The 20219-nt window shown below is 39.7% G+C and overlaps 2 protein-coding genes across 3 annotated transcripts in view; one reads left to right on the forward strand and one right to left on the reverse strand.

Moving 5' to 3' along the window:
- The window catches only part of LOC114874895 (bifunctional heparan sulfate N-deacetylase/N-sulfotransferase), a 241748-nt gene extending 226438 nt beyond the window's left edge, over positions 1-15310 (forward strand). For both annotated transcript variants that reach the window (XM_029184617.2, XM_029184616.2), the window contains 9 exons: positions 596-787; positions 7682-8025; positions 9092-9380; positions 10374-10502; positions 11028-11210; positions 11314-11534; positions 11624-11902; positions 12160-12457; positions 12526-15310. In XM_029184617.2, coding sequence (XP_029040450.1) covers positions 596-787; positions 7682-8025; positions 9092-9380; positions 10374-10502; positions 11028-11210; positions 11314-11534; positions 11624-11902; positions 12160-12457; positions 12526-12636 — 2046 coding nt within the window. In that variant the 3' untranslated portion in view covers positions 12637-15310. The remainder of the gene's footprint in view (positions 1-595; positions 788-7681; positions 8026-9091; positions 9381-10373; positions 10503-11027; positions 11211-11313; positions 11535-11623; positions 11903-12159; positions 12458-12525) is intronic.
- Positions 15311-15401: 91 nt separating this feature from the next.
- On the reverse strand, positions 15402-17758 carry LOC114874952 (putative ammonium transporter 1). Its single transcript, XM_046286195.1, has 3 exons — positions 17752-17758; positions 16757-17499; positions 15402-16132 (listed from the first exon to the last, which is right to left on the reverse strand). Exons 1-3 carry the CDS (start codon positions 17756-17758, stop codon positions 15455-15457), a joined length of 1428 nt encoding a protein of 475 aa, XP_046142151.1. The 3' UTR covers positions 15402-15454.
- Between the last annotated feature and the right edge of the window lie 2461 nt (positions 17759-20219).

The raw sequence follows: 20219 nt of genomic DNA on the forward strand, positions 1-20219 counted from the left end.
AGCTCGATAAAACGAGGCAATAAAAACATCGATCTTGGCGCCATTCACCTCCACCGCAATACGACAAACGGCTCTAAGCGGTTCACCGAATACGTTCGATCAATTTCCATTCGATTGTCTGCGCCTTTTAATTATCCCGAGGCTCTTCTTCCTTTCCTCAAGATTATTATTCCTGTTAATTGTTAGGCAGAAGGGTGATGTTTAAAAAAAAAGATTATTCTTTCGATAATTTTATTTTATTTTATTTTATTTTATTTCAACTCAGATAATGTGGTGCTTGGAGAGTTGTAAACAAGTCTTTTGAGTAGGTTCCAGACAAACACTCGCACGGCCCTTAATTTTAATCATCGCAGATATAATTATATTTTCATCACAATAGTAATAAATCTATTGCTATGTATACCTGCTTATCAATGTATTTAGTAATTGAATGACCAAAGACAATCTTCCATATATGACATACTATTATAGCCATAAAAATGAAATTTTCGTACGTGGTCCTAATTCGATGATCAGGGACTGTAGTATTCTAGTTCATCGGGAACGTCCAAGTTTTCCAGGAACAAAGAAAATGAAATCGGTTTTTCTCCCTCAGGATGCTCAGCTGAATGCAGCGTCCCCTATTCTCCGATTAACCAGATCCGGGGAAACAGCCTGGGGACCACTTCCTGGCGGTGACTGGACCATTTTTCAAGCCAATCACAGCACCTACGAGCCGCTGGCTTGGGCTCATCGGGACAGCCTCGACTATCCGGCCAACAAAAGTCCTCTGGCAACCGTCATTCAGGTAAGTCGCCAGTTCACCTAGCGCTTCGAACTCGAGATTGATTCTGAATCAATCACAGAACGATCGAGGATTAAAATAAAATCGAGTTACTTGTATTATTATTATACTTGAAACGTAATTTTCTTGTAGTTGCTGTAAAAAAGCTATCATTTTGGTGACGCGAGCCGATGGAACTTGCACACCATCCTAATTAGCAAATTAATTAACGCGCCTGCTGTTTATCGCTTTTCTTTCCGCGACTTACGAAGCCGTTGCGGTAAATTCATTAGACCTGCTTTGCCGAAGTGTAGCTGCTAACGTGGCTACCAGGAATATTAATTATAACACACAAAAGGACGAGATGAAGGGTGTTTTCCATGGGTGGTGGCGCGCGATAAAAAGTACGCGTCAGAATCTTTCGACCGTTCGCTATGTTGAATCTTTTGTTCAAAGTGACTCGATCCCGTCCCGCAACGCGTCACCAGGGAAAATTCAAATAGAAACAGCCGTTTCTTGCACGGATTATTAATTAATACCTGCATTGTTGACGCGCAAAGTGACGTCGGAACGCGAAGTTCGTTTAATTAAACGCGATTGTTACATCGCGTCGTTTCATCCATCCGAAACTCTTCTAATGTTACATATTTAAAGAATCTCGTTTCGTTTCATTAATGAGCGCACTTTTTCAAATTTCGTCCTCCAAAAGGCTTCGATTTCTAACGATCTTCCCCTTAATTAACAACCTATCTTTCGCGCCAAAGGTTTTAACTGCTGCTCGTTTTAAACGTTCTCCTCGTTCGATTTTCAATCTGGAATGTCATTTCCGATCAGGTGGCCAGCGTGGTGGATGCTGCGGAGATGAGAACACAATCCTCGAATCCGTCGTTATTGACCCCGGTGGTGGTCAGGTTGTTTGAACCGGTGTTCGTGGTGGAAAGACAGTTTAGCCTTTGGTCGATATCAGTGCTGGTTTCTTGGTCACGGAGTTTCTATTTGATTATTGTACGTGAACATACCTTTGAACGCGTTGCTATCTGTAACAGACAGGAAACTATACTTGGTATTGTTATTCCGTCTAGAGTATTCCAATTTATCCCTTTAACTACGGCTGTGGTTTATAAACCACATACTAAAGTTATAGCCAGAGACGGGTGTGGTATATAAACAACATGTGAATTTTTGTTAATATCAAATAGCGGCTATAGCTTATGTAAAAAATATAAAAATAAAATAAATACAATGTAGGAACAGAGACAGACGATCCCTGCCCCAGACGCCTAAACCTCGCTTTTCGAAACTCATATAATCGCATGCCGGGGAACCGCCAGCGAGAATAGACTCAACTCCGCTGCCACCTGGCGGTCGCCGACCCGAACTAAGGGCATCCGGGGAGACTCGTCGTCTTCCCCTTCCACTAAACGCCTACAACAATAAAAAAAGTCTTTTAAAATTGTAGGCGTTTAGTAGAGGGGAGAGAGTTTCTTCTCCCCGGACGCCTTGAGTTCGGGCCGGGGACGCTAGGTGGCGACGAGATTATTGGATATACAGGGTGTTCGACAACAGGTGGGCAATATTTTAAGGGGTGATTCTAGGGGTCAAAATAAGACGAAAATCAAGAATAATGGAATTAAAAATTCGAGTAAAAAGCGCCTGAAACCTGCAATCCGCCCAGCACTGATGACTGAATGTCGGGTCAGCAGGGGTCGCTACAGTCGTAACCAAGAATCGAAGCCGAATGCTGTAGTACTGAGAAACAGAATAGCACGAGGTAAGTTTCTACTATTCAACGATTCTTGGTTATGACTGTATCTTCCCCTGCTGACCTGACGTTCAGTCGTCGGTGCTGGGCGGATTGCAGGTTTCAGGCGGTTTTTACTCGAATTTTTAAACTTTAATTACTGGAAAACAAAGCCGCAAACACTATTTCGTTATTCTTGATTTTCGTCTTATTTTGATCTTTAGAATCACCCCTTAAAATTTTGCCCACCTGTTGTCGAACACCCTGTATAAGTTCCAAATAGCGGTACGATAGGTGTGGGGCAGGGATCGTCTTTTGTCAGCCCTACTGACGAGTCTGACAGATGATCTCGAGACGAAAACGCCTTTCTCTCCCTTACAAATTTAGAATATCACTTCAGAAATATAATTTAAAATTAGAGCGATCGACTGCGCTAAAAGTACCCGTAGTTAAAGGGTTAAATAAATTCTTGGAAATTATTCTATTTCAAAAAGTTATTAAGTTACAGTGTGAAGGAAATGAAAAATTCCTGTGACATTGAGAAGATATTTCTAAGAAAAGCAACGTTCAGTTTCTTTATTCATATCAATTGTTATTCAAGGCCACACTTTATCCTTCCCACCCTCAAGATTCTTATTTTCTCGAGAAACACGGGTCCAGGAAAACGAAAACAAATGTGAAGTTTCCGCGGAGCGCATACGCCGTGCCGGCCCAGTTTCATCCTGCGCGTGAAGAGAGGGTGCCTCGAATCTCCTCGGCAGAAATGAAGATGGAAAAGCGAGGGTAGAATGTGGTAAGAGGGTGGAAGAGTACACGTACGAATAAGGAAGTGGCTGGGAATCGTAGATGGGATGCAGATAAGAGATAGGAAACTGTATAAAAGTAACTGCGAAAGGGATGATAGTTCTACGTACAATCAAGGGAGGCGAATAAATGAGGACAAACTCGAAGAAAGAAGAAACTAGGGCAATAGAATTAACCGAGGAGGAAGAAGAATTGAAAACAAAAAATATGAAAAAAGAGAATAAATGGAGTTTATAACAATAAAAACCGGAAAAGTGAACTAACCTGAAGAAGGGTGGTTAAAGAGACGAAATAAAGTGGCGCGGTCTGCTAAACAAAGCAGAATAGGGAACAACGTGAAATAATGTAAATTAGGTGAGGGTTGGTGGGTTGAAATAAAGAGGAGAAAGAATGAGAAGGAATATCGGAGAAGGAGAATATTAAGAAGAAGAAAAATGAACGAATTAAAGGCGAGGGAAGGAAGGGTAGGAGGAGGGTCTCCAGGGGGACCAAGAAACAGTTCGTAAAGCTGTTCAGCTGGGCGTTTACATTCGTGCTGGAATTCGCGATTACAAGATTCCATGGCACTAAAGGCTGGCCCGGAAGCCAGGGCGCACCGGATGAGAGCACAAACAGGGTGATCCATAGAATGCGAAAATGCAGACACGAATCCCTCTTGAGACGAAAGTGGCGCGACTAAAAGTATCTTTAATCTAAAAATATGAAATATTCGAATAAAAAATGTGAAATTTCCTGTTAGATCATCGCAACAGTTTCATTCGTTTTAGAGGATTTGCTTTCGTGGTATTTGGTTTGATTAATTTCGCGGTCGCAAGGCAATAATGCAACGTTCGCTCGCGTGCCACTTGACCACTTAGATTTAGGGATCGTGAAACCCTAGAAGTGAGAGGGTGTAAGTAGATTTAGGGAAGGTACAAACCCTAGAAATGCGTACGCAGTAGGTTCAGGAACTTTACAACCGTAGAAGTTTCCGGGGTAGAAACGCTACCCATGGTGGTTAGAATCACCGCAAAGTGATGTAAAAGCGGCCAGTGGAGGTAGCCAAGGTTTCGATCGATTTCAGTTAGAGTCAGTGTCACGAGAATGATATCGAACTTGAATTAATTGGATTTCATAGGTGATTTGATCAAAGATAAGCTTTCCTCTGGCTTCTTTTGCATTGAATTTTAGACTTCATTTCAGATAGATACTCTCTCTGCAGCTGAAGTGTCTAATTAAATTAGATAAAGGTCAATTAATTCTTCTCGCTTAGACTTTTATTTTAACACTTGCTATTTTGTAATTATTTATTTCTAAAGTACATGAAATTCAAAAACGTATTCTTCATTGGAACATCTGATAAATAGAGGATAGTGTTTTCAAGAGAATCAATGTTGATTATTCACTGAATACCCGTTTACTTAACTGCACGGTTCATCAGGTAGAATGAAATCCCTCCACCGTTCGTTGTATGCACAGCTGTTCTCGTTCTATATTATAGTAGAGTTTTCTAATTGATCATAGTTTTCAGACAGATCCAACGTCCAGTATCCTCCTCCCATCTAGAATTTACCTCATTACAGAATTTAAAACTAACAGTCAGTGTTATAAAGCGTTTTACTACCTGCAACAGCAGTATCCTGCAAAGTTCTTCCGCCAACAGTAATAAATCTCTCCTATCACCATCAAGCATCTTCTCGTCTAAATAGCAACGAGTATATTCGCGACTACGAAACTTACTTTGCTTCCGGAATACAAAGTTGAAGAGAATTGAAACATTTTTTCTCCTGTAATTTTATCTTCTCTGCAATTATTATGGTAGTTTTGATTATTTCATTTCCAACCACTCTCATCGCCAACTTGGAATCACAATAGGTACATAAACACACAAAGTACAAGGATATAGAATAAATTCGCCCAAGGGAGAGAAAAAGGCGTTTCCGTCTCGGGATCGTCTGCCAGACTCGTCAGTGGGGCTGACGACGATGATCCCTTCCCCAGACGCCTAAACTCCGCTTTTCGGAACTCATATAATCGCATGCCGGGGGACCGCCAGCGAGAACAGACTCAAACCCGCTGCCACCTGGCGGTCGCCGACCGGAGCTAAGGGCGTCCGGGGAGACTCGCCGCCTTCCCCTTCCACTAAACGCCTACACTAGTACCGCTCAGAGATGGAAAATACACTAGGGAAAGGAATACATCACGCCATTGGCCGATACGATCACACACTAATCGCGTCGCCTTCGAGACAAAGCGAGATGGTACGAACTTGTGGCGAACTTTGAACGCGAAGATCAAACGTGGCGACAGGGCGGAGGGTGCGAAGTGCTCCCTTTGCCCCTCTGCCGTCCCGCTAGTATACTTTCCATCTCTCAATAGTAATAAATTCTTGGCATTTTTTTTTTTTTTTTATAATTTTGCAATGCCCCAACCTCCAGTAAGTTGTCCCTGCGGGCAAATGCTCACTTACCAACTAATAAAAATTATCTTGGCGTTATTGACATAAATGTAGTAATTGGAAGATTTGAGTGAGAAGCAGGAAGATTTTCAAAAAACCCGCTAACAAAATAATCAGAGCAGGAAAATTTGGGAGATAAGTTGAAAGAGCACTGGGGGCACCAGTGTACATACAGGGCAGAAATGAACAGTAATAAATTCTTGGCAGTTTGTAAGAAGTACGCTAACCCTCGGATGGCGGACCATGGAGAGATTCCGAATTTTAATTCAATTTTGTATTTCATATTATCTCTCATCTTTTTAAATTTTGTACTTTCTCTTTGAAAATTATTCTACTTTGTGTATGTTTCATAAATTGAGCCTCGATTGACTCAGACTCCGTTGTTCGAGGGTTAAAAGATCCATCGACAAGCGATTTCAAGTGAAGTCCATAACGCAAAGGCTGATCCGATAAAGGTAGAAGTTATGGAGGAGCATCAGGTGCTGCATAGTTGCAGCGTGTTTCTCGTTGTACACTGCTGGCGTCGTTTCAAGATAATCCTGAACAGGCAATTTGTTAATTGCGTTGTGTCAGCCAGGAACTCACGGTTGGCCGTTGCATTTTCAAACGGCCGACACGAAACGGAGCTTGTTAGCAGTAAACAACAATAATAATCTCGCTGATAACCCCGTTACGGGGCCACGGACGATAGGCTGGGAGTTTCACGGATCGCAGGTAGCCGGGTAATTAAATCAGAGGCCAATCAACCGTTGATTCATTCGATTAATGAGCATCGGCGCAAGCTTGCTTCATTTACCGTCATTCGAGCCGGCTATTTATTTTGTTTTCCTGGGCACGACTTCGTTCCCGCGAATCGCAACCCCCCTCGTGAAAGAAGAAGAACCGGAGAATCCATCGGATCGATTAAAAAGCGAACTGACATCCCTTTCGATAACACGAATCGTCGATGAATCGTTTCTTTCAACCGCACGACGGCTTCTTTATGCTCGTTCCGGGCGAACGAGATTGAAATTCGATTTCGTTGATCGGTGAAAAAAAAGAAAGAAAGGGAAGCGTTTTGTTTGAAACGACCTGGAGAAACTGTCCGTGGAAAATGTTCCGTTCGCTTTCCTGGATTCCGGAAAAGAATCGAAGATGAATCTTGTTCGTTTGCTGGAGAATTCTTCGAACCATTCAAAACCCTTCGAAGCTTAATATTCGAGAGTAGCTGCTGTCTATTCAATTTCTGATTCATCGAACACGATCTTTCGTGGCTAGGCTTGAAATTTTTTAATTAAAAGACAACGAAAATTGATACGTTTGTATAATAATCAATTTCTCTCCGTATAGTTGAAATCGAACTCACCAATGGCAGAGTGAAAAATAAAAATACCAACAGAATTTTAATTAACGACCCTCTGTTCCATTTCCCCTAAACTTCTCTATTATATCAAATTTCACATATTTCGAATAAAAAAACAAGCGCAATTCGAACCGTGCTATCCATCGAATGCGAATGAAATATCGCCTGGCATGTTTTGCTACTACCGAAAAAGGAAATTACCATACGCGGGTCAAAGCTAACTATTTACTACTGCAATATAGAGGCAAATTTTCTGAATAATTTCTTTTTGTTACAAAGAGAAATCTAAAATCACAAGATCCATTGATTCCATAAAACATGCAAACATCGTGGTATTAAATGTCCCGAACCTTGATAATTATTTTGAAATATTTTTCGACGATTCCCTTTTGCGCCACGGGATTCTCTATGGAATTTGATCAATATTAAATACCAGCCTGCGTTATCGGTTCAACCCTTCGGTGAGCTATTTCATGTGAATAGGCTCGTTCAATTTCCATCCATTCCGATAGACGGAAAAAGCCTCGCTTAAATAAACAATATCTACTAATCACCATTTGTCCCGATGAACGTTTATACGAGTTTACGTTACAGGATCACGGCAGGTTCGACGGGATTCAAAGGGTGTTTTTCGGCGGTGGTTTGCGATTTTGGTTGCACAATTTGCTGCTGCTCGACTCGTTATCGTACCTGTCGCACGGTCAGCTGAGCTTAAGCCTGAATCGCATGATCCTGGTCGACGTCGACGACATTTTCGTCGGTGAAAAAGGCACCAGGCTAAGGAAGGACGACGTGATGGCGTTATTGGCTACCCAGCAGAGGATTCAAGCGCTGGTGCCAGGATTTAAATTCAACTTGGGGTTTTCAGGGAAGTACTTCCATCACGGCACCGCCGAGGAAAATCTGGGGGACGATATGCTGCTGGAAAACGTCGACAGGTGGGTATCACTTTTTTCTTTTTTTTTTTTTTTGGATTTACCCTTTTTTACGTTGTTACATCGTTTGGCTGGCGGATTTTCCAGAGAATGGAAACGGTTCAACAGCATTGAAAAGGGAAATTGGCGAGAGTTATTGCGCGAATAGGAGGGTAAACAGAACGCGAAAAGATTCATTGTCGAGGCAAATTGACGTACCGAGACATCAGTGTGCACGCGTCACGGTTAATTGAACTCGCGGAAGTTGCACCTGTTTGCTAATCGTTGCAATTTGCTCTTTGCTATGCCTGCACTGTGCAATTGCTTTACTATGGGCGACGATTAGCTCTGTTGTGTGTCTTGTTTAGTTTGATTGCGAGTTGAAATATATTGTACAGTGTCTTCTGGAATAATCGAGCCAATTTGTCAGTCAGTGACATTTCAAATACTTCTACGATCTTTTTAATTTCACATCCTTTCTCCTATCTGAAATGAAAATATCAATGGATTTTGATAAAAAATGTATGTTTTTCAAAATACAGTGGGTGCCACTTGCATAAATTGATGATTTTACATAAAAATCATTGATCCTTAAATGAAAACCGAATTAAACGGAGTTTTTGTTATTTTTTTATGATATATCGATACTTGTAAAATTATGATACACGGTTGAAAAAAGTGAAAGTTCTTGACTGGCCTGAAAATTCTTCAGACCTCAACCCCATCAAAAATTTATAGAAGTATATATTATTTGTTGATTGAACGTTTGATAGAAGTATGGGCTAGAAATAAAGCAATCAAAATGAATTGCCTAAAATGCATCGAAAGTATATCGAAAAGAATTGAAGCAGTAATATTTTTGTGTATATTATTAGTGGAGGATTATTGATTAAAAGTTATTCAATGTAAAAACCTTAAAATTGTGGTTCTATTTCTACACAAACACGAAAACCCCATTTTTCATACCGTGGCTCTAATAATTTGATCACCCACTGTAATTGGAAGTACAAATTTTCTTTCCTTTCCTTCTTCCGAGAGAAAGAGAAGGATTAATTTAATTTACGCGAACAAAGTGGTTTGTAACTTGCAGATTCACGTGGTTCTCTCACATGTGGAACCACCAACAACCCCATCTTTACGAGAATGTAACTCATCTACAGTTGGACATGGCACTGAACAAACAGTTCGCGAAAGACCACGGGATACCGACGGGAAGCGGTTACAGCGTAAGTCCTCATCATTCCGGCGTTTATCCGGTTCACGAGGGGCTGTACGAGGCCTGGAAAAGGGTGTGGAATATCAAAGTCACCAGCACCGAAGAGTATCCCCATTTGAGGCCGGCTCGATTACGAAGAGGCTTCATTCATCGAAACATAATGGTACATATTCGACGAGTATTTATTTAACACAATGAAATACTGGATGTTCGACAACAGGTGGGAGATTTTTTAAGGAGTGATTTTAGGGATTAAAATAATGACGAAATAGCGTTTGTAGCTTTGTTTTCCAGTAATTAACGTTTAAAAATTCAAATAAAAAGCGCCTAAAACTGAACGTCAGGTCAGCAGGGGTCATTGAATAATAGAAACTTACCTCGTGCTATTCTGTTTCTCGGTACTGCAGCATTCGGCTTTCTCTTCTTGGTTATAACTGTACCAACCCCTGCTGACCTGACGTTCAGTCGTCGGTGCTGGACGGGTTGCAGGTTTCAGGCGCTTTACCCGAATTTTTAAATATTAATTTAACGCTATTTCGTCATTCTTGATTTTCGCCTTATTTTGATCCCTAGAATCACCCTTTAAACAATCTCCCACCTGTTGTCGCACACCCTGTATAACGGAAACTTGTCTACCCTACCCAGTACCTATCACTCGAGCAAGAAAGAAATGAATTAATAGAAAAATGCAATTTGGAATTAATTTCGAAGTTAGACGAGTGAGTTAGATTCTCACTCTTTGTTTTTACCATCAGCGCTGCGGTCGAACGTGCCGATAAACATTGTTTCTCGCTAACAATGGGCTGCCCGTTGGGAAACTATGCCGAAAGCAATAAACGAATTCGCGTTCGGGAAAGCGAATCGGTAATTGCACGCTTCGCCATTCGTTCGTCGGCCAGTCCTTGCTCAAAGTTGCATCGTTTGCCTTCGAGATGGATCGTAAAAGAGTAACACGAGAATCCGCGATTTTCTTCAGAAGATTGGCACGCGAATTGAGACTACCGAGTGAAACAGTCTCGTCGTTTAAGACCTATCCTAGAAAAACTAAGAAAATGGGTGTAAAAAATGAATAGAAGATTAATTTCCCTCGAGAACTCGTTCTTGTTTACCGTGTCAGATTAAAAAGTAATACGAATGCGTGTTCCTTTTGTCGAAGGTTCTACCGAGGCAAACATGCGGCCTTTTTACACACACGATCTTCATCGATAGATACCCAGGCGGAAGAGACAAACTGGACAAATCCATACAGGGTGGAGAATTGTTTCAGACCATCGTTCACAATCCTGTAAGTAATTCAATATTAAATTTATATCTTCAAATTGAAATAAAACGCAACGTATTTGATTTTTGTATGGGTACTTCATTTTAATACAAAGTCTATTAATTATGAAAAACAATATCATTCAACAGTCCTTGATACGTTTGACCAAATTTAATGAACGGGTAATTTTAAGATCGGATGATTTAACACCATTAGATTTTTTTATGGGGTTTATAGAAAGTGAAGTTTACATCAATAATCCAAAGACTATTGAACAAAATCACAGTCGCTATTGCTGAAATTGAATTCCACTTGTATGAAAATATCATGAAAAATTGGGTGAAACGCATCAGGCTTGTGAAAAAGCCGAGGCGGACGTTTAAATAATATCGTCTTTGATAATTAATATCATACAGTAGACTTTGTTAAAATAAAAAAACCATAAAAAAAATCATATACTTTCCTTTTTATTTCAATTTCAAGATGCGACACTCAATTTGGATAACCCTGTAGAAGATGTTCTGTATTTACAACCATGATTTTTTACAGATTAATATTTTTATGACGCACATGTCGAACTACGGAAACGATCGTCTGGCATTGTACACCTTCGAATCGGTGATCAAGTTCATTCAATGTTGGACGAATTTGAGGTTGTCCAGCGCGCCGCCCCTTCAGCTAGCCGAGAGGTACTTTCAACTTTACCCGGAGGAATCTGATCCCGTGTGGGGTGTAAGTTCTTCGTCAGTTACGTCGAATAAACCGCATTCCCTCGGCAAAGAGGGAGGCTCCATAAGTGTACGAACTCACGGAATCGTGTTTGCCGAATTTCCAGAATCCTTGCGACGACCTGAGACACCAAAAGATCTGGTCGAGGAACAAAACCTGTGATCAATTGCCGAGGTTCCTGGTAATCGGACCTCAAAAAACTGGCACCACAGCTCTCTATACTTTCCTTTCCATTCATCCAGCGATAAGCAGCAATTTACCGAGTCCCGACACGTTCGAGGAGATTCAGTTCTTCAATGGAAAAAATTATTACAAGGGTCTCGACTGGTGAGCCTCCACGAATCGAAAAACTCGCCTCGTTAATCCTCTTTCGAATCGTCTAATTAATCCCGTACGATACGTGGTTATTTGTCCAGGTATATGAGCTTCTTTCCAGCGTCGAAGAACGAAAGTTCACGGTATCTGTTCGAAAAATCGGCAACCTATTTCGACGGAGAACTGGTACCCCGAAGAGCACACGCGCTGCTACCGAGAGCCAAGTTGATCACCATACTTCTCTCGCCTGCGAGGCGCGCCTATTCCTGGTACCAGCACACCCGGGTCCACGGAGATCCTGTAGCGAACAATTATTCCTTTCACTCGGTTATCACCGCGAGCGATACCGCTCCGAAACCCCTTCGCGATCTCAGGAACAGGTAAGTCACGGCGTCGTATAATAATTTTACTATTTGTTAGGGAACGCGCGCGTGTCTGTGCAATCGGAACGAAACGCATCCGCGAAAGTTTCCTTGAAGCTTAAATGCAAATAATAACATCATCCTGGCGCGTAATAGCCGCGCGGAGGAGACGGACGGAAATCTAAATTGCTGATGCGTTTCCCCAGCGGAGAATATTAATTTCTGCTTGAAAAATAAATTGTATTAAATATCGCTACTCTATTACCCCGTTACAGATGCTTAAATCCCGGGAAGTACGCTCAGCATCTGGAGAGATGGTTGTCCTATTATCCGCCTCAGCAATTGCACATCATAGACGGCGAACAGTTGCGTCAGAATCCTGTGGAAACGTTGCACGAGTTACAAAGGTTCCTCAAGATTACGCCCGCTTTCAATTACTCGTCCCACTTAAGGTACGACCCGAAGAAGGGTTTCTTTTGTCAGGTTACCAACGAGGATCGCACGAAATGTCTCGGTAAAAGCAAAGGCCGCCAGTATCCACCGATGGAGGATAAATCGTACAAATTGCTGCAGGTACGTATCGGATGGATGATTTATTCAAACGGCGAAGGATCCTCTGTAACTCGTCTCTTTCTTTACAGAGATATTATTTGTCCCACAATACGGCTCTAGTTAAATTGTTGAAACGTTTGGGACTGAGGACGATCCCGCAGTGGTTGAAGGAAGATCTCACCGACACGGTGATGACCTAGCAAACGTCGATTATATGAAACGACACCGTTTCCGAACTGTTCATCTCGACGGTAAACGAGATCCATCGTTTACTAGCGGAAGATCTGTAAAATAATTGTACATTTAATATTCCACTGGACTCCGGTGATCCTCGACGAAAGGACCATTTACATAGGCCTATTTTCCCAGTTGATTGGCCTAAGAACGGTGGAGAGCCTGCGAAACTAGTCACTTAAGCGGTTTCACGGTGTCACGAACCGTAACTGTCGATCGTTGTTAAAGAAATAACGCTATTATTAACGTTACATTATTAATTGTCATCGTTGCTACGTCCTAGGAGGATATGATTATTAACACAGCCCGCTCGCTGGTGCCATCATCCGTCTGTATTAGGACGCCTTTCGTTCTAATCATTACTGGTAAGCCGTACGAGAAACTAACGATGATTTTTAGTTTCTATTCGAGTTATAAATTCCAACTCGATCTTGATACGACATTTTCTTTCAATGAAATCGAGAATATTTTGGTAAACCGAAGACCATGAGGAAAACGCACATCGGTGAATCAGGTTCGCAGCCTGATAACTCGGTGACAATTTGGAAGTTGAAACAAGGTAGGGGATTTTTTCTTCTTTTTTTTTGAAGAGGAGATTCTTAGTCTTGTGACGTGGTCGGTTCAAATGGTATTACAATTTTTGGAAAATATTTATTTCCTCGTGAAAGTGATCGATACGTCGATCGATGATCCCTCAATCAGTCCTTCTCTCTATCTCTGTCGAAGTACTAATTGCAGGATCGTTTCTGCGAGTGTGAGATTTTGGGTCTTTGAGCTTTCCTCCCGCCCACTTACCTCTCGGAGAGACAATGTACATTAATTATCGTCGTGTAAGGGTATATAGATGAACAGAACTATGATAATGATTCTATGTATATTTTGACAATACTATTCTTGGTACCGCCGACGAGAAAAGCCGATGGAAGGTGTGTGATCGCGTCCGTTTGTACATTTATGTATCGTACTATTTTGATGTGATCGTAGGTGTACCATAATGTTAAAAGAATTAATTAAAAGATGGAATAACTATTATAGGAATGATCGCGATTGAGATCAAAAACGCTGATCTTAATCGATGAGGTGATAACTGCCTATTCGCAATAATTGCTATTGTCACGTTTTAAGGTACACGGAGGTTCTAGTTTTACAACAATCCTGAGTTCCGTGATAGATGAATTAATTAATTATTCGTTGTTGAAGAAAATCAAAGGATTTTTGGAAACTTTAATACCTGATGTATTATACTTAGCAAATCGTGTAAATCGCCAAGCGGAAATGCATTGTTGGGAATGAAATGATTGTTCGCAATGTATAGTTTAATCATGACGATCGTTTGTTGAATGCATATCAGTTACAGTTATCTTTGTTAATCATGTATACGATGTATTTATAATTACTTATTTTTTTTTTTTTATAAGTACCTATGAAACTTTTCTCTTCACACCATCTTTTTAATACTGTTTTAATCGTAATTGTACTGTTGCTTTCTAACTCAGTTTGGAAAATGTTTTCTTTTTTAATTAGATATCTATTCATTTAATGATGCAAGCTGATACTTAAATAAAAAAAAGAAAGAAAATAGCACAACTGTAACACACTGTGAAATTAATAGCAACAGGTATTGTAAAAATGGTAAATTTTTGCCTCTTAATGAGCAATTTAGAAACTACGACGTCATTCCCTGTGAAATATATACCTATTTATAAAAAAAATCTCCTATCATCATTTTACATTTAGATGATATTTTATTAGAATTTTGTTATCCCTTGTATATTTTGTTTTCACTTTTATACTACCCGTTAAATCGTGTCACGTGACGTTTAACGAATCATGTACAAAGTTTATTGTTAATAATATATGATAGTTAATAATAATGATAATTAACGTTAAGCGATTGATCTGTTTCGTCGAATCGTGCCATTTTACCAGTGTTGTACATACGGTTGTATTATTGTACCAATCGCAGAGTTGGATCTCTAGAGTCAATATTATCAATTATGTTCAGTATGGCGGTAGCAAAATTTGTCCAAATTGCTACCAGCTGACAATAATGAAACCAGAATCACAAAAACCATAGGGAGATTCACGATACAAGTGTAAAAGATTTCAAAGTCCTTATAGCGATTAAGCAATACTTCATCGTTGGTTTCTTCTTTTTCTATAAAATCTTTTTCTTTTTAATTTATTTTATAAGATTCCTGAGATCATTTTCTAACACTAGAATGAATTACCCTCTATCGTTATTTCTTATCTCAACGACAGGAGCTTAGTAATTTTTCTGATTTAAAATAAGAATTATTTGAATTTCTGGTAAATTTATAATCGGACCAACGATGAAATACTGCTAATGTTAATTTGCGTGTACATTCGCATTTCAGGTAATACACCAACAAACACGCAGGAAACTAATGAACGTTTTGTAGATGTTCTAACACACTGTTGTGCAAAGATGAAAAATGAAAAAAAAAAAGAGGAGAGAAAAAGCTATCATTGTACGAATAAAAGGAGACAAGTGTAGAATATGTGTACGACAGTTAAATAGAAACCTTTGATTATTTAACTTAAAATTACTCTATTGTAAAATACTGTAATAACTGTATGAATAGTCCGTAAGTTCTAATAAAAGAACAGTTTAAAATCTTTGGTATTACAGGTTTTACTGCTGATCTCATCTTTTTTTTTTAATACATATTTCACAACGAATTGCACCAGGAAACCTTAATTTCACCCTTCTACCCTATTTTCGAAATTTCATCGCGACGTCTGCAAGGGCCATTAGTTCCATCAAACTGCTAATTGTTGATCAGGATTGGGCATCGATCCTGGCTGAAGAATAACGTCTTGGTTGCGGAGGCGGAAGAGCCTCTGCAAGAATGGTCTCTGGCCACTCCTTTCCGCGGCTATATTGGCTCTCAAATGATTCAGATACTCCGATCTGTTTCTCAGTACACCGAAAAATTCCAACGAGGCAAAAGCGACGAACATGACGATGCTTACCATAGCGATCGTCGTGATTAAACAGATCAGATGCCAGGAAAAATGTGTTAAACCTAACACGATCTCCTCCGTGTCGTCGATATTGAAAAGAGGGACTAAAAGACTTCCTAGAATAGAGCTGACCAAATGAATAGCTACGATGTTACAATAGTCCTCGAGGGCGCTATGAAACACTTGTCTGGACACTAAAAAAAAGACGATGCTTCCGGCCGAACCCAAGCAAATTGCTTTCAAAGGGGAATAATTGTCCGCCCCGGCAGATATTACTACCAAGCCGGATACTATGGCTTGTACGCATCGCATTACAGTCCAGTGATTGAATTCTTCTGTGGCGAACACGAAATGAAAAGCTACGACCAGCAGGCTGCACGATGACGCAGCCAGCAAATTGTTGATGTAGATGTTGCATCGCAATTTCATATAAAAATTATGCTGTATTGTGTTATCGTTTGGAATGCTGAGACTCTGCAATGAAGAAAAATTAGAATTTAATGAATCGGAGTAAAGTGGATCGTTTTTAACATTAGATTTACCGACGTTTGAGGCAGACTTATTTTCAAATTGAAAACAACGTAGTAAATTAAATAGATGGAGGATGAAACATAATTTAATACATACATCCATTCTTTATCTTCTGATAAGATTTGTAATTTAAAATAAAAAACTTGGAACCAGTCATATTGATTGGTCTGGTAAATCTAATGTTAAAGTGGGGGTACAACCCCGCATCTTTTCAAAAAGAATTATTAAATTAATGCAAAAGCGAAATAGCCGAACTCGCGCAATACGTCCGGTAGAAACATCAATTCGCGTCTCAAATTGTGATTCAAAGTACGATTTAAAGAAACTAAAATTTTGTTGGAAAAATAGATTTGAATAATACACAGAAATATAACACTCGGTATTCAAATCAAATCAAAATCAAAATCAAGAAAATTGGAAAATTGAGAAATTGGCGATAATTGTTTATCTCTCTGATATGACAGAGAAAGACCTTATTTGGAATAACACTCTGAATATTCCATCAAAAAGGGCATAATACATTTTATCTTTTTATATAATCATGTGTCCTCAATGCTGTTAATTTACCTGTAATCCAATAAATACCAAAAATTGACCGGCAAAGACGGTTCCTGGTGAACTGGAACCAACACTTGCGTCATCTATACTGTTCAAACGGAGTATCCTTCGTCCAAGTATCGCGCATCCTATGAATCCTGATAATCCACCAACGAGATGAACAATCGCTGATCCAGCGTAATCTAGAAATTTCACATCTCTTCCGTCCAATGTATACTCTCTCATCCATCCTTCGGGCGTCCAAATCCAATGGATCAAGAACGGTTGCAAGAAACCGGCCAACAGAAATCCTGTGACAAGGTAGCCGATGGTATGCGTCCGACCCACGATTCCGCAGGTGCAAATTGCAGCTGCAATTACCACTGCCGACCAACCAATTATGGCTTCATCCTTATCGACGATTACATCACCGATCCAATACCCTTCGGCTACCACACCGTTTACGTCGCCGTTATAGGCGATTACGGTTCCCAATAGAAAGTAAACGATCGTTACCCAACAGAAATCAACGATGTTCTGCAGTAGAATTAAATTAACATTGTTCACTGGCACGCTACCAATGTGTATAAGAACAAAGCCAGCTCGTAATAGAACGACGAGGATGATACGAGCGAAACTCGGTCCCGAGGGAATGTGGAAAAATAAGCTGCTGTTGTAATCGATACGACTTTCGCTCCCGTAATCGTAATAATGATAGTCGAAATCGTCAGACATTCCCTTGACCCAGAAGAAATCTATTTGGATAACTTTCTCTATGTTTCCGAGGTTACATTATCGATATTATAAAATGGGAATTATAAATTTGGCGAGGTTAGGAATTAGACAAGAATATCGTAATCGTTTTTATTTTCTGCGCAAGCGCATTTAATTTGTGTAAAAGTTCACATTTCCGAGTAATGAACATAGTGATACATTTAAATATTCAAAGTACACCGCGTAGATTGAAACACGCCCGCTGATTGGTTCCAGGAACGCCAGCCAATAGCTAGCAACGAGGCACGCACCGCGCATGTCACGTCATTAGCCGCCGCAAGGTCGGGGTCTTCAGGCCGCAGGGACGAGCCGGCAAGCGATGCCGCCCGTCGTCGACGTAGGTAGTCGTTCGAGGACGGTCGTTGGTGTCTCAGTGTTTGGTGTAAGTGACCCGTGTGAAACGAAAGGTTATAAGTAGTACTTGTTCGACCAGTGTACCGTTTCTGACGGAGGAAACGTTGCAAGAGGATGGCCACGGTATGCTGTCGCGCTCTCTATGTTGTCAGATGGTACGAGGTGTCCCGCGTGCTGAGTGTTTCCTCCACCCTGGTGACAACAAAAAACTACCGCAACGTGAGTGTTGACATATATTATTATTTACAATATAAGCAGTAATGCGATGTAAGAAGCAGAGTTTAATCGCTTTCGTGTCCCGTCTTAATCGCACGCGCGTTCAGAAAGCGTTTTCCTGAATGAATGTATTCATTATATTTTCTTGTGGTCTCCCCTTTATTATTTCGAACCTTTCTCTCACACCTTACCAGTTCCCTCCTTTTTTATACTCTGGTACCCCTCACGCAGTGAAGTTGGGAGCAACAGGCTCCAGAAAACTAACGGAAACCTGTCATTCGTTTTATCAAAGAATGCGATTAAATTCGAGCTTGCGAGTTCCACCGGTAGTATGTACTTGCAATGCATACGTAAACAAGTATATTCTGTCGTACCCTTACCAAATATGGACACCATGTGGAACGAAATACTTCGTTGCCCACGACTTGCTTTACGAGTATCCTTCGAACATCTGTTTTACGTGTGCCTGCTCCGAAACTATTTCTTTTCGTTTCGCCAGAAAATACACGTGCCATAGTTACGATACCTATGCAAGGAATGCATGCCGCGGGTACACGTGTAAATTTGTCTTTTACGCGGTTGTTTACGGTTACGTTGGTAGAGTAACGATTTCTTGAATGTAGGTTATGGTGTACTAAATTAGCACCCTATACAGCGTATGGCAGTAACGTATTATTCAAACGTGTATTATTGCTGCGATAATCGCGTAAATGAAATGAAACTAAATATTTATATATTTGGCGGTTCACGCGTCATATTCTTGCGCAGGCTGTATGCCTGCAGTATCTCGGCATTAATTACTGTAACGAATCCTGAGATATCACTTCACCAGATAAATTATTTATTTTATCAGTCATAGAACCATGCGTGTGTATAGAATTTTGACACGCGATGTCGCGTTTCCAGGACCCATTCGGTGGTTAATTAAGGTCATCAAAAATTGTCATTTTATAATAATCATAGTATCACTTTTGCCGTACATTCGCAGGGTGATTAATGTAAAAAAAAATTAACATTATTAAGTTATAATATTCTCACAATTAAGAGTAGAATTATTTCATTTTTGGATCATTTTTATTTTCTAAATTTCAGATTATTAATCCTACTTAATGTTCTTCTAATATAGAATAATCTTTCATATATCTTTGTTAAGATTAACTTATTGATTAGATTTTACTTGTTTTTCTTTTACGAGGAATCTTATCGAAAAACATAAGAATAATTCAAGGAAATTTTTTGTATCGCATAAGTGAAGTTTTAATTGACTCATTAGCTGAGGATCACGGTTTAATTTATCGTCTCGTTGTCGTTGGTTGACGTCAAAACGGAAAATGAGCTTCCTTCTAACGTCGCTTTTCATCCACCGATCTGAGAAAGTATTGAATCTTGAACTGCAGGAAATCATGTTAGCTGGTCCTGCCATACGTTGGACAACATTTATCCAGTCTTGAGAATGTTAAGGTCCTCGGTGTAACAACCGAGGCAAATTATTCCTCGTAATACGTCATCGCGATTCACTTGAACATCGAGATCGAGGTAATTGCAATTAGAGATCGCTGGGGGAAATTTTTCGTGACTAGTCGTCGAATAAATGGGAGCACTGGTAATCAAACCACACCCTCTCTCTACATTTCCTGCTTGATTCTATTTGATTAGGTACGTTTATAAATAGAATGAGAATATGGAGTAATTTTTAATAGAATATCCATCCTACTAGAAAAAAAATAATAATTTTATATTTTATGTTATGTTTCTTAAATAGAATGTTTCGTAAATCGAATGAGAATATGGAGTAATTTTTAATAGAATATCCATCCTACAAGAAAAAAAATAATAATTTTATATTTTATGTTATGTTTCTTAAATAGAATGTTTCGTAAATCGAATGAGAATATGGAGCAATTTTTAATAGAATATCAATCCTACAAGAAAAAGAAAATTAATTTTATATTTTATATTATGTTTCTACTACTGTTTTTATTTATCTACAATTCCCTCTCTAACATCTTGAAATTCCTAGAAGATTTAGAATTTGTGGTATACCACTGTATTTTGAAAAATAAAATCGCATTTTTGAAATTGCAAATACCAACCACAAGGTGGTCATTAAAATTTCAATAATATCGAACAACATTCTAAATTTAGCGAT

Source organism: Osmia bicornis, chromosome 6 (genome assembly GCF_907164935.1).
Source record: "Osmia bicornis bicornis chromosome 6, iOsmBic2.1, whole genome shotgun sequence".
NCBI classification, from domain to species: Eukaryota; Metazoa; Arthropoda; class Insecta; order Hymenoptera; family Megachilidae; genus Osmia; species Osmia bicornis.

Coding starts and splice junctions, on each gene's coding strand:
- LOC114874952 (XM_046286195.1), bottom strand. Junction 16,133..16,756: donor TGGTATTTATTGGATTACAG/GTAAATTAACAG, acceptor TCTTCATTGCAG/AGTCTCAGCATTCCAAACGA.